At 36.9% G+C, this 14,422-nt stretch overlaps 1 protein-coding gene across 1 annotated transcript; it reads right to left on the minus strand.

The window, feature by feature from the left end:
• Nucleotides 1–166: 166 nt before the first annotated feature.
• Nucleotides 167–5,667, minus strand: LOC109220641. Its single transcript, XM_019385103.1, has 9 exons — nt 5,075–5,667; nt 3,971–4,162; nt 3,430–3,611; nt 2,532–2,677; nt 2,000–2,258; nt 1,724–1,875; nt 1,277–1,538; nt 878–1,183; nt 167–544 (listed from the first exon to the last, which is right to left on the minus strand). The coding sequence occupies exons 1-9, from the start codon at nt 5,445–5,447 to the stop codon at nt 296–298; spliced, it is 2,121 nt and encodes a 706-aa protein (XP_019240648.1). The 5' UTR covers nt 5,448–5,667; the 3' UTR covers nt 167–295.
• Nucleotides 5,668–14,422: the final 8,755 nt, after the last annotated feature.

Below are 14,422 nucleotides of genomic sequence, written 5' to 3' on the forward strand. Positions count from 1 at the left end.
CGGTAGCCGCAAAAGTGTATAAAATATATATATTATTTGTATATAACATACAGAAATGTATACATTTTTCGCCTCTTATTTTAAGAGCGGTTATACAATACCATTTTCCCATTCATAAAATAGAATCAAACGCACCAAATGAGGGGAAAATTATTATGGATTAATATAAAATGATGAATTTTTCTTTTTTACTCAACAGCTTGTATAAGTCTTTTAGAAGAAAGAAAATAAAGCACCTCTCTTATTTACTTTTCCATTTGAGTTGAGAGGATAGGTGTGGTATTATGATTACCACTTAGGCCCATCCAAATACACATTCAAGAAGGTAAAAGAGCAACACAGAGAAAGGGTATAGAGAAAATGCTAAGAGGCAAGTCCAAAGTGGATATGTAGTGCTGAAAAATGCAAGAAGTCCAACTACAGAGCAAACCACCAAAACTATTAGAATTTCAGCTGAATAATCCCATCTTAGGTCCTTTATACACACCACTGCCAAAAGTGTTGTCATGCCCATGATATTGTTCATGATCACTCCTCCATATATCTGTGAGTAACAATCACACATTTAGAAAAATCAAACCTTTTTTTTTATTTTACTTTAAGAGGGTTATAAAATCGTTCAACACTATTTGTTTCGCGTGTAAAGTGTCACGGGTTCGAGCTGTGGAAACAGCCTCTTGCAGAAATTAAGGCCGCATACAATAGACCCTTGCGGTCCTGCCATTCCCCGGATCCTGCGCATAGCAGGAGCTAAGTGCACCAGACTGCCCTTTTTTTTTTTAAATTACATATTTGGAAACTATACAATAGATCAAATATTTAAATAGATAGAATGTTTGAAAAGATCATTGTGAGAGAGTGAGGAGAGTTAAACCACCTCTGAGAATGTCAAAGATGCAGTTTTTGAACTCTTCTGACTTGCTGGAAATATTGCAGCTATTGCCATTCTTGCATTTAGAGCTAGAGGCACCATAACAAAAGGGATAAGGAAGGAAGGCATTCCCATAGCATCTGATAAATCTTCTATACTAATCACAAGAGGCTTTGCACACAATGTCAGTATTGCAATCCCCAACAAAACTTGAAGCACAGATTTGGTAAATGCCCACGTCAACAACTTATAGTTGATTTCTCCATCCTTTTCCACCTCATAGACTAACTTGTCAACTTCACTCCACTTAATCTACAAAATAAGCCATACAGTACTGACATTAGTCAACTGTGTAATAAGCATTTTCTTTAAATCAATTTTTTTGAGAGAGCAATGCTATTTTACCTTCTCATATTCATCAATGGCCCTTTTCTTGTCAGGGCAATTAGTCACCTTAATGGCCTCATTGAGCCATTTTGTCATCCCATGGACAAATTCGTGTTCGTCGATCATGTTATTACCATCTTTATCAAAATCCCTCAACACTTTCTTAACTGAGTCATCGCGATTGATTTCAACTTCTCCAAACTTGACTGAACCTATTAGCTCTTCCAATTCAGGTTTTGTTATGACTTTGTTCCCATCAAAGTCATACTGATGGAAGATTCTGCCACAATATTGTAACTAAGATGATCAGAAATAGGAAGGTATAAATCTTTTATTGTGGATTTAACTTCTATACGTTGATATTTTTATATGGAATTTTTACACTATCAGTATAATTTAACATTAGATATCTTTTTTTTTTCAGGGGAGACGGGGTGGGGTATTGAATGAAAAAGAGTAACTTACTCTTTAATTGGTTCAATATTGGGGCTTCCATCATCATTGACAAGGTGTTCAGCTTCTAATGCTTGGGTTTGAACATGCTTCAAAATTCTTGCCATTATATGCTCAATCTCAGCAATTTCATCCCTTTGTTTTTTAGTAAATTGCTCAACAACCTGTTGAGGAAATTATGCTTAGTTATCTAATGAGGTCACAGTAAAAATGCTTGATCCACTTTCTGTTCAGGCCTTAGGGAAAATAGACAAAAACTTGGATAATTTTCAGTAAGAATTTACTTGCCTTGTGTAAAATCTTTTTAGAATTTGAATCATTACTTTGAGCTAACTGCTTTGCTTCTTCAATCCATCTTTTGCATCCTTCGACAAACTCATCCTCTTCGATTATTTTGTTGTTGTTTTGATCAAAAGAATTCAATATCTTAGTAATAGCATAATCTTTGTCCACCTTAACTTTCCCTGATTGAATATCAAGTGTTAGATTCTCCAATTCGGCTAGTGTTAGGCATTTGTTGGCATCTTTATCAGTCTCTAGGAATAATCTGAAAAAGAATAATCAGTCTTATTAGCTTCATTGCATTTGAAGGGAGCCTTGGCGTAACTGATAAAGTTACAGCCATGTGACCAAGAGGTCACGGGTTCGAGCCGTGGAAACAACCTCTTGGAAAAATGCAGGGACCCTTGTGGTCCGGCCCTTCACCGGACCCCGCGCAAAGCGGGAGCTTGGTGCACCGGGCGGCCCTTTTTAGTCTTATTAGCTTCATTGCAAAGAGACATCTTTAGTTTTTTTTTTTCTTTCAAGGATCTATCATTACCTTTTGATGACATCAATATCAGGTTGCCCTTCTTCATTAATGAGCTTCCCTCTTGCATGCCTCTGTACATGATGCAGAAATCCTGCTAGCAAATTCTCATATTTGGAATATTCTAAACTTCTTTCTTGCATCCAAGGATCAAAAATCTGGGGAAAACACACAAATTAAGAGTGATACAAGAATCCTGATCAGGCCTTCAACTAGGATATATGCATGAGTATGAAATTCGTTCAATACGACATGTGAACAGAGGTGGATCCAGCATTTTGCAATAGGTGTGACCTAATAACCTCCTAGCCCTATATAAAGGAGGCTATGTAGTAGTTCTAAGATCATCTTGCAATCTTGTAACCTTTGTAAATCTTTGTGATATATTTCATATGAGTTCCTTCTAAATTTTCCGCTTGTTCTTTCTTTCGAATGGATGGAGAGGCCGGTCCATGTATGAAAATAGAGTAAGAATACTCTAAGAAAGTTAGCTTATTGTAGTACGAAAGTTTTCTGAGTTATAAGAGCTAAAGTTGGTTATAGTACAAAAGTTTTTTGAGTTGTGTAGCTTGGCAAGCCGTCCCTTATGGGTTGGTGAAGCCAGCCCCTTTGTAAGGAAACTTTCGTAACTATGATTTAGTTTGCTTTTTTGGAATCTCTTGCTTTTTCTCTATAGTGTGGTATATGTAGTGTCCGGTGAAAAAAATAAACTAGTGTACATAATGACATAACTTCCGATCTAAACCTACTGACTCTAAATCCAGTATCCAACTCTGCATATGAAATATTTTTTCTCAAAAAGATGCGATTGTTTTCAAAGTTTTACAACATATTTTTATATTCTACGCAATTAATGTAAGTATCAACAGATGATAGAATATTAGTAACAATGAGCAGAAAATTTGATTACCTGATAAAGAAAGTATGAGAGCAATAGTATGACTGATACCAAAAGCGTGATGAAAATTAGAATACGCCTTGCAAAGAATGAGTTGAAAGTAGTGACTGGCTGAACTAGTGCTAATGGGATCAAGGAAAGGAGCATGATTCCAGCTGTTTTACTTGTTTTTGGGTCAATTGTAACCCCAGTTTCTGTAAAGTATAAATTTCAGCATAGACTCCAATAAAAATTTCTTACATACGAATTCAGTAACTTATACAACAACAAACTCAGTATAATCCCAATAGGTGGGGTCTGGGGAGGGTAGTCTGTACGCAGACCTTACCCCTATCTAATGTAGGTAGAGAGATTGTTTCCAATACACCCTCGGCTCAGGAAGGGTAAGAAGAAGAGGAAAGCAAGGAAGGAAGAAAGAAGGAAGAGAAAAGAAAAATGGAGAGATAAAAGGATAAGTAGTACCAAATAATAGCAACAGGGACTACAATACCTGAAATGAACCACATAACATAATAACAATCAATTCAGTAACTTAAATTCAAGAAAGAAATACCACTTAGGCCCTTGAAACTTTTGAAAGGTGAAGAAGATTCTGCAGCTGATTTTTCTGTCATGTCTTTAGTGCCAAATATCACACATATTCCCCACATTAGAGTAAGATTGAAGACAGTGGCTCCAACTGTAGTGCTAATTCCTGAAGAAATTTGATTCTGAGCTTTCTCTTTACTTGCTGCAACTCCAGATGCTACAAAGAAAGTACCATTAAAATCAGTCCATTTTGTTCAGGTGTAGCTACAACTCTATGGTATATACCTATGTGTCTTAAGTAGCTAATTGGATCTATATGTTTATTCTGATAGTAAATAAAAGGGCAGCCCGGTGCACTAAGCTCCTGCTATGCGCGTGGTACGGGGAAGGACCGGACCACAAGGGTCTATTGCACACAGCATTATCCTGCATTTCGACAAAAGGTTGTTTCCACGGCTCAAACCCGTGACCTCCTGGTCACATGGCAATAACTTTACTAGTTACGCCAAGGTTCCCCTTCTTATTCTGACAGAAAATAAGATGTCCAAAAATAATAATTGTATTGTAAATTATCTCTATTCATCCATTGCATGCAAATTGAGAAAGCAAGCTAAACTTTGTGCTAAACTTGTTACTATAGAACCTAGAGGCGAATCCAGGATTTGAGCATGACGGGGGCACCACTGTGTACTAATCATTGGTGATAAAATTCGGCTTACTTAATAAATTTATCATCCAAATATAAACAAAAGAAAAGTTCTAAAGAAAAAGAAAATACCGAACAGAGAGAGATGTCTTCGCGAAATGGGTGTTATGGGAAGGGAATAATTGAATTGACTATTATATGTTAGTACCAAACTATAATTGAATTAAGAAAAAGATTAATATAAGAAATAAAGCAATTTGCTATTAAGTATAAATTATGTTGTATTCAAAGAACTAAAATAGAAAGGAGAAGAAAAGGCAAGAACTAAAATAGAAAGGGAGGAGAAAGAACTAAAATGGAAAGGAGACAAAAAAGCAAGAACTAAATTAGAAAGGAGGAGAAAAAGCTGAAAATGGGTATCGCGCGGCCAACGCAGTTAAATTAAAGGGAACAGAAAGGTTGAAAGTTAGATCATAGACAAACCAATGACCATGACAATCCTGGGCAAAGTCTTCAAGATTTGAAAAATAGTGCCACCAAAAATGCCAGGGCCAAGAATATTAAAGAGAATCTTGCTTCCTCTTGAGACCAGTTTTTCTCCTGTAATCAGCAAGTACTGGTAGACTACTATCAAGAAAATGTAGCCTCCTATACTGTTTGCACATGGAAAAATACCATACAACTGGTTACATGTTTTGCCTGAAGAAAGCAAGTGTTGTCCATATTCTTGATTGTTAAGTCGATGATCAATTCCATCTGAGATCAATTGGTTGGAAGAATTTAGCCTTAGAAGTCTGCCTTGGACCTTTCCAAGTAGAAAAATAATTGTGATAAAGCATAATGAAAGGCTTGACATCAGTACCAAACACAAAGTTATAAATCTACTAGTATATGAGTTCTGAGGATTTAAAAAATGAATTCCAAATTAAGATAAGGGTACTTTTATAAAAGAAGCTTATCAAAAAAAGACAAGGGCACTTTTATTAGTGAAAGTTTGCACAAAAGATTAGGGTACTTTATATTATTGAGAGTTCAGTTCTGAAATAACCCCACATCAGTAAGCTAAAAGGATGGAATAGTCATCTATCCATGCACAACATGAAATAAGGCTACTTATTAATTAAGAAAGAATTTTCTCTTGTTTTTAGTTCAGGAAATAGGTTCTTTAATCCTTCTTTAACAAGATTGGCATTTATTTGAAGCTGTCATCTATATGATTGAGTATCTTATTCTGATATATTTGATAAAAACATGTGCCAATATATATGGCTCTTCGCTTATAGAATCCTATTCTTCAACAGTTGGAATTCAAACACCATAAAATGTAGTTGAAGCTCGTGACAAAATAATTTTGCGTTGGATTCGATATACATCGGTATTTCTGATATCAGTAGAATGATATTAGGATGCCAACATCATAAGATTAACATCATCAGCATTTAGGAACTCAAAATATCTAGGGAATAACTTAACTACTATTAAAGTGATCTAGATAATTTACTAGACGTCCCTTTGTCATCTCTTCATACAGTTGACTGAATGATCATTATCTTCTTGTCGAGCTCTGGAAAATATCATTATCATATCTATATCTATCTATACTATATTAAAAGCATGAAATACCTTAGCAAAATGCACAGGCGGATCTAGGATTTTAGGTTTATGGGTTCCTACAAAAATTTCGAGTTGATATACAATACTAACTGAATGAACGAACTGGGTTCCAAGCTAAATATTCTTATACATTTAATGAATTTTTTACTATAAATACAAGTTCTAGACAAAAGCTACTGGGTTCACGGGAACCCGTAGCTATTTAACTAAATCTGCCACTAGCGAAATGTCGTTCGTCTTTTTTACCCTTTAAAATCATATTTCATAAGATAAAATTGTAATTTAATTATTATTCTTAATATTTAGGAGTTTGAAATCAACTAAAACTTTGATTATTATGTTTTTCCTTATTTGCATTACATAGAAAGTCTAAATATTTAGGACGTAAAATCGATAATGTTATATAAATCCTATCTTATTTGAAGTTAAGTAGCATAACTATAATATATTCCATGTTAACATTTCGAAATCAATGAGATTATTATTTATTAAATCCTTCGTCATTTGACATATCTATATATTATATTATATTATATATATATATATATATATATATATATATACACACACTATGTTAAAAGCACGAAGGCTCTTAGCGAAATGTCGTTCGCCTTTTTTACCCTTTTAAAATAGAGTTCACATCGGACAAAATAGTCATTCCATTATTTTTCAATATTTAGGACTTCAACATTAGCTAAATATTTATCATTAATTCATTCCTTATTTAAACTAAGTAGGAAGCCTCAATTTATTAGGGCATCATATTCTGATATATTTTTACTTAATTTGAGTAACATTCTACACGTGCATTCTTCTTAATTTTATGCAGTTGTTATATAATTTTAAAAACGAAAAAAAATAAAATTAGAGAATTTTTTCCATCATGAAACTCCACGACAAAGAGTTGTGTAATTTCGTGTCCTTTGCTTTGTATTTTAATCAAGAACAATTTTGCCTCTTAATTTATTGTCCTTCCCAATGAAACTATTTGTTGGTCTTAAAATTTAATTTAATATATTAAAAGCACGAAGGCCCTTAGAGAAATATTTGTCACGGTTCGGATTTTCCACCCTCGGGAGTCGTGATGGCGCCTACTCGTGAAAGTTAGGCAAGCCGAGTATTATAAATTCATTACCCTTTTTATTAAGCATGTTCAACAATTCAAAGTAATAAGTGATTAAACAGCGGAACAAATTAAATAACCAAAAATGCGGAAGACGGAAACTTAATAGTTTAACCAAACATTGCTACATAATCTGACGTACAATACTACCCAGAATTTGGTGTCACAATTTCACAAACTGTCTAAGAGTAGTACAAATAAAGGTCCGAAAAATAAATACAAGATGTTTTAGAAATACATAAAAGAAACAGTAGAGAAAGATAGAAGGAGACGCCAAGGCCTGCGGACGCCTGCAGGACTACCTCGGGTCGCCTAAATGGACTGGAGACAGCACCCTCACTGCGGTCCAAACGCTCCGGTATCAGTATCTGCACACAGTGCAGAGTGTAGTATCAGCACAACCGACCCCATGTGCTGGTAAGTGCCTAGCCTAACCTCGCCAAAGTAGTAACGAGGCTAGGACCAGACTACCAAATAAACCTGTGCAGTTAAATCATATACAGCGGAAAAATAAAAGCAGATATTCACAGTTAAAGATGGGGGGGGGGGGGGACGGGGACATGCTACGGGGAGTATCAGATAACAACAAAATACTAAAGAGGAATGTAAAGAAACCATAATTTAGTTGCCAACAAGAATAAGAGAAACACAGTATTCTAACAAGGATAAGAGAAACAAACACAGTATTCACTTTCATCTCTTTCTTGTTGCGGGCGTGCAACCCGATCCCATTTCATATATCTTGTTGCAGGCGTGCAACCCGATCCCATTTCATATATCTTGTTGCAGGCATGCAACCCGATCCCATTTCATATATCCCGTTGCAGGCGTGCAACCCGCTCCCATTTCATATATCTCGTTGCAGGCATGCAACCCGCTCCCATTTTGTATGTTACCGTTGCAGGTATGCAACCCGTTCCCATTTCATGTATCAACACCAATCATAGAAGAATCTCGGCAAGGGAACAATAATACAACAACAACATCCCGGCAAGGGAACAATAATATAACAACAACATCCCAGCAAGGGAACAATAATATATTGACAACATCCCGACAAGGGAACAAGAGTATAACAATGACATCCCGCCAAGGGAGACAATATCATAAACAATCACATCCCGGCAAGGGAACCAACAATGATAATCATCATATTAGACATGGATAAATCACAACGGAGTCACAACAATTACAATACTAGATTTTAGGATGAAAATTGATGAAATGCAATGGGAAATCGAAAGAAAAAGGTTTAGAATCATATACCAATGCTTTGGGGAAGAACTTGTTCTTTGAAAATCGCCTCAATGCTCCCAAATTTTGAAACTATGAAGTAAATGGGTTCTGCCCGTTTTTGGCTACTGTTTTAAAAATGACTGGGCAGGCCTTCATCGCGTTCGCGATGGGCCTGTCGCGTTCGCGATGGGTCAGGCCCAGCTGACCATCGCATTCGCGTTCAATGGCTCGCGTTCGCGGAGCTTCAGCTCCTAGAGCCTTCGCGTTCGCGGTTAGATGGCCGCGTTCACGTAGAACAAATGTGGAATCCCTCCCCCATGCCACTAACCTTACGCATTCGCGAGTGCCTGAACGCGTTCGCGAAGGGTAGTCCCCCTCCCCCCACAGCTTCGCGTTCGTGTCCTAAGCTCCGCGTTCGCGAAGAATAAACTAGCACCTGAGGAAGTTTGCCATACGCGTTCGCGAGGGGAACCACGCGAATGCGAAGAACAAAACCTCTGTGCACCTGAGACAGCAAAACCTGCAACTTTTCTAAGTTTAAAAACATCCCAAAACCCATCCTAAACTAACCTGAGCCCTCGGGGCTCCAAACCGAACATGCATACTAACCCAAAGACATCATATGGACTTATTTGTGCTATCAAATCGCCAAATTAACACCTTTAACAACGAATTTAGCATCAAAATCAAAGAAAAATCTCAAGAACACTTAAGTTTCAAATTTCACAACCGAGGGTCCGATTCACGTCATTTCAAGTCCGTTTCTTACCAAATTTTACAGGCTCAATCTAAACGCCATATAAGACCTGTACCGGGCTCCAGAACCAAGATACGGGCTCGATGCCGTCAATTTCAAAAATATTCAAATTTCCAAAAACTCATATATATTCCAGAAAATAATTTTTTTTAAAAATTCATTTCTCGGGCTTGGGACCTCGGAATTCGATTTCGGGCATACACCCAAGTCCCATATTTTCCTACGGACCCTCCGGGATCGTCGAATCACAGGTCCGGATCCTTTTACCCAAAATATTGACCGAAGTCAACTCAAATTCATTTTAAAAGCAAAATTTACCATTTTTCACAGATTTTCACATAATGGATTTGCGGATACACGCCCGGACTGCGCACGCAAATCGAGGTGAGACAAATAAGAGGTTTTTAGGCCTCGAAACATAGAATTTATTTCTAAAACAAGTGATGACCTTTCGAGTCATCACAATGTCATTCGTCTTTTTTACCTTTTTAGAATATAGTTCACATTAGACAAAAGTCATTTGATTATTTTCCTAGCTAATATTTAGGGGTTTGAAATTAAATCAAATTTTATTTATTTAACCTTTCCTTATTTGAATTAAGTCAGAAGTCCTTATATTTCGGACTTTAAAATTATTAAACTTTTGTCACGACCCAAAATCTAACCTTGGTCGTGATGGCGCCTATCGTGTTACAAGGCAAGCCTATTCCCAAAATATTACTACTAATTTGATTATAAGACTTTAATAAAACATTTTCAATAATTTAATTCCTGATAACCTAAACCAACTCTAAATATAAATAATATAAATTACGGAAACGAGTCCCAGACATCGGGGTGTCACTAGGTCATAAGCGTCTAAAACTATGAACTGAGATATATAAACTGTCTAACTGTCCAAAGAAGAAATGATAAAAGGAGTAACAAGGTCATGCGGACGCTGGCAGCTACCTTGCAGTCTCCAATTAAAGCCGGCCTGAACTCAACAAACTCACCTGGATCTGCACATAAAGTGCAGGGTGTAGTATGAGTACAACCACCTCAGTAGTAACAGAAATAACTAAGGAACTGAGCAGTAGTGACGAGCTGAGCAAAACAGTCCAATTATTATTTTTCACAATTTTAAAAAAATAACAGGAATAAACAGGTAAATTCCATAACTCAGTAAATGCAACAAAGAAATTTAACAGATAAATGCAGCAACAACAAAAGTAAATGCAACCTCACAACAATGTCACTCCATCACTCAACACTCGCACTCAGCACTCAACACTCAACACTCAATACACTCAACACTCTGCGCTCACTGGGGGTGTGTACAGACTCCGGAGGGGCTCCCAAAGCCCAAGCGCTAAGCACGGACAACTCACGTGCCATCATATCAATACCTGGATCCGCACGGTCAACTCACGTGCTACGCGGACAACTCACGCGCTATGGTATCAATTCCTGGACCCGCACGGTCAACTCACGTGCTACGCGGACAACTCACGCGCTATGGTATTAATATCCTCACAACCAGGCCCTCGGCCTCACTCAATCATGTACCTCACTAGCCTCACCATCATCAACAAATAAGGGGACTCAGCCCACATCAAGTATCATAGCATATTACCAAATAATAGAGACTGAGGTAAACATGTACAATAATTATTATGACTGAGTACAAATAACGTGAGAATGAATAAAGCCTAAGCATGATCTCTAACATGAAGGCAAACAAGTTCAACAACAAGTAAACACATAACCACAGATAACAACCACTAGGCCTCACAGCCTCACGGGACAGACCAAGTCTTAATCCCTCGCGGTGCAAACCCACACGCCCGTCACCTAGCATGAGTATCACCATCAAACAATCACATGATATCAAATTCTCCGGGTTTATACCCTCAAAACCAGAGTTAAAACTGTTACTTACCTTAACAGCATAAAATCCTACTCCGAGATGCCCTCGTTCCTCGATTCGGTCTCCAAAAGCTCCGAATCTATCCAAAATATTGAATGACATGTCCTAATTAGTCTAGGTGGAAATTTTCATAATCTCAGGACAAGTCAAAAATCAAAGTCAATCCCCGGTCCAATTAATAACTAATTTGTATACAGTTACGTTGTCTAACGAAGTACTTTCGTCTTGGTGATAGTAAAAATTGCTTTGGAATTTATTGATTTCCTCTTTTTCGACCAGTAAGCAAATGTTTTCCCCACATCATCAATATTAGACAGATTACAAAAAAAAAAAACAACGCACTTTCATTGTGCACAAATTGCCGAACAGTGGGTGTTTCAGAAGCCAACACGCTGGCCTTCTCAAAATTCAAAGATACTAATTGCTTCTGTCATGGAATGATAACTGTATCTCCCAATTAGAGAACCAAAACAGTAGGTTCATGGAAAAAAAAGAATTTCCTATTTCTTTTTCGAATCCCATCATTGTATAGTTATTATGTCTATTAATTATGGCATACCCATTATTCCCATACCTTATACCGCTAAAATATGTACTTGACCACAATCCATTGAAACATATACTAGAATTTAGTAATACCTGCACTATGAAAGTTAACAACGGAGCTTCTTACGATGTCGCCGATAATTTTTCCACAACAACTCTGTGTGTGTTTGCCTCTTTGTTTCTAAGACCTAGAAATTAATAACCTAATATTTTTATTTTATTTTTTTATTTTTAAGCCACTGAAAACGTGGTAGCTCTTAGAGAATGGGCTTTGTCCACTTCTATTCATATAATATAGCACGTAATAAAGCCCAATTTCTAACTTCCGCCAATTCAAGCCTAATTCTACCACGGACATCCAAATTACATTCCGGACATACTCCTAAGTCTAAAATCATCCAACGAAGCTAACCGAATCATAAAAATCCAAATCCGAATTTGTTTACTCATAAGTCAACTTCCGGTTGACTTTTCTAACTTAGCTTTCTAAATAAGAGACTAAGTGTCTCATTTCACTCCAACACTACTACGGACCCAAACCTACCAACTCGATACAACTCAACACAGCTGAACAACATATAAATAAGCATAGATGGGGGAAATGTGGCTATAACTCTAAGAACGAACGATCGGATCGTTACAACTTTTACCTTATATAAATGGCGAAATACATAAGCAGCCCTCTTAAGTTGTCCTCAACGACCAGCCAGACACCTCAACTGACCCATTTATCATTTTAACACTTCAAGTGGCTATTAAGGGTATCCCGTGAACATCCGAGTCAGGCAAACTATATGCGTGAATTACACTCGTTAATGACATGTCAAATGAACCAATTAAAGAATGACACATGTATATTATAATAAAAAAATTGACAACTACAGTTAACAAAAAAAATTAAAGAAAAGAAAAAACCAAAACCCTTTTTTAACCATTGAAGACACAGCCGCCTCTTCCAATTTATCTTCTTCCTTTACCTCTTTCCCCTCTCCCCCTACCCAAAAAAAATATCTCACGTATTTCCTAGCAAATTTAAAAAAAATTGGATGAGATACACAGTTATATTACCAACAAAGATTATTCAATTTTGAACAGCAATCTAGAGGAAAATTGTTTTGGAGGAGTTTAAGTTTCAATGAAGTTTTTGGCTCATCTCACCGTAAAAAGGCCATAGATTTTAGAGTACCCATCTCTCTCTCTTTTATTTCTTTCATTTCTTTCATTTTTAACTAACCGAAACTACTAAAAACAGTCCTAGCGGCTAGCATCCATTTTACTCCGGCGAACAAAACCTATGAAGACCCAACAGCTCTAATCCATGAGTAAAAGCTGCAGAAAATGAGATTGAAGTTTTGTGGGCGGTCAATGAAATTGTTATTATGTAGTGGTTGTTATTAATTGTTACATCATTTTCAAGATTGAAGAAGAGGGGGTGGATTTATGGCGGAAAGAAGAGGCACTACTGATTTGGTGAAGATGAAATATTTTGGGAAGAAAGTGAAATTAATGTGTGAAAAATAAAATATAATGGGACCCACATAAAACAAAGTTAAATTTAAAAGAAAAAAGAAAAAAACTTTAATTTTGAGGGTTTCACGCGCTTAGAATTAAATATAAAGCACACACTTTGCCGTGTCAGCGCGAAGGGTTCACGAGGTCGTACTTTAGTGGAGAAGAAGTGTTAAAATGATAAACGGGTCAGTTGAGGTGTCTAGCTGATCGTTGATGACAACTTAAAGAGGCCGTTTATGTATTTCGCTTATATAAATTCTAGAATCAAAGTATGATTGAATAAAACTGGAATCTTTATGCCTATGAATCATCTCTAATCACATATTTTTTTTGGTCAAATAATGAAATTTTATTTAACCAAGTATGAATATGTACATTTATTAGTTCATTTTTTACTCTAGAACTAGTCCTCATCTTTGTAACTTTCTATGGACATTCCTCCTACCAGTTGGATTCTATTACAATATATACCTATACTAAGTTTGGGTATGAGTTTGCATTTTCTAATGTCCTTTTTCATCTGCTTCTATGTTGTCCTTTACTATGCAGTTGGATAACAATCTCCCTTGATCTAAGTCTCCGATCTCGTTGTTGTTCTTGGAATCTTCTGGCATTGCGCTCATCCCAAATATGATAGACACTCGCGGCTAGCAACCATCCTAGGACCTCTGTATGAGCTTTGCTGCTGCACTTTTTGGTTGTTATCCTTTCAACTTCCTCCTCCCAGCTTCCCACTTGACTGTTTTCTCCAATCCAGCGTAAGAAGGAGCTCCATAGTTGTCTTGAGTATTCACATTCAAAAAATAGGTATGAGTGTGTGTCACGACCCAAAACCCCGCACTAGTCGTGATGGCGCCTCTCGTGAAGACAAGGCCAGCCAACTAACCCAAATAGTCCCTTTCAAAGTAGTTAAACATAAATGAATAGCAAAATACGACTTAAGGACATTAATTAACGAAGTTTACAACCCAACACAGCCCGACCGGGGTGTCACAAGTCACGAGCATCTAGAGAAGTCTAAATACAACTACAGGGCCAACAATATACGGAATAAAATTTAGAACCAAAGGAAGTAATCCGGTGCCGCGAACGCTGGCGGTCACTCTGCTCAGCTACGATAGCAATACCTTCAAC

This window comes from Nicotiana attenuata, unplaced genomic scaffold (assembly GCF_001879085.1).
Source record: "Nicotiana attenuata strain UT unplaced genomic scaffold, NIATTr2, whole genome shotgun sequence".
Lineage (NCBI taxonomy): Eukaryota > Viridiplantae > Streptophyta > Magnoliopsida > Solanales > Solanaceae > Nicotiana > Nicotiana attenuata.

Bases quoted from the DNA above. Each gene is read 5' to 3' on its own strand.
- LOC109220641 (XM_019385103.1), bottom strand. From the start codon at position 5,447: ATGTCAAGCCTTTCATTATGCTTTATCACAATTATTTTTCTACTTGGA. The intron at 2,678-3,429 runs GTAATCAAATTT...TGTTTTCCCCAG, and splicing joins TCTCATACTTTCTTTATCAG to ATTTTTGATCCTTGGATGCA. The intron at 1,876-1,999 runs GCAAGTAAATTC...TTTCCTCAACAG, and splicing joins CTAAAAAGATTTTACACAAG to GTTGTTGAGCAATTTACTAA.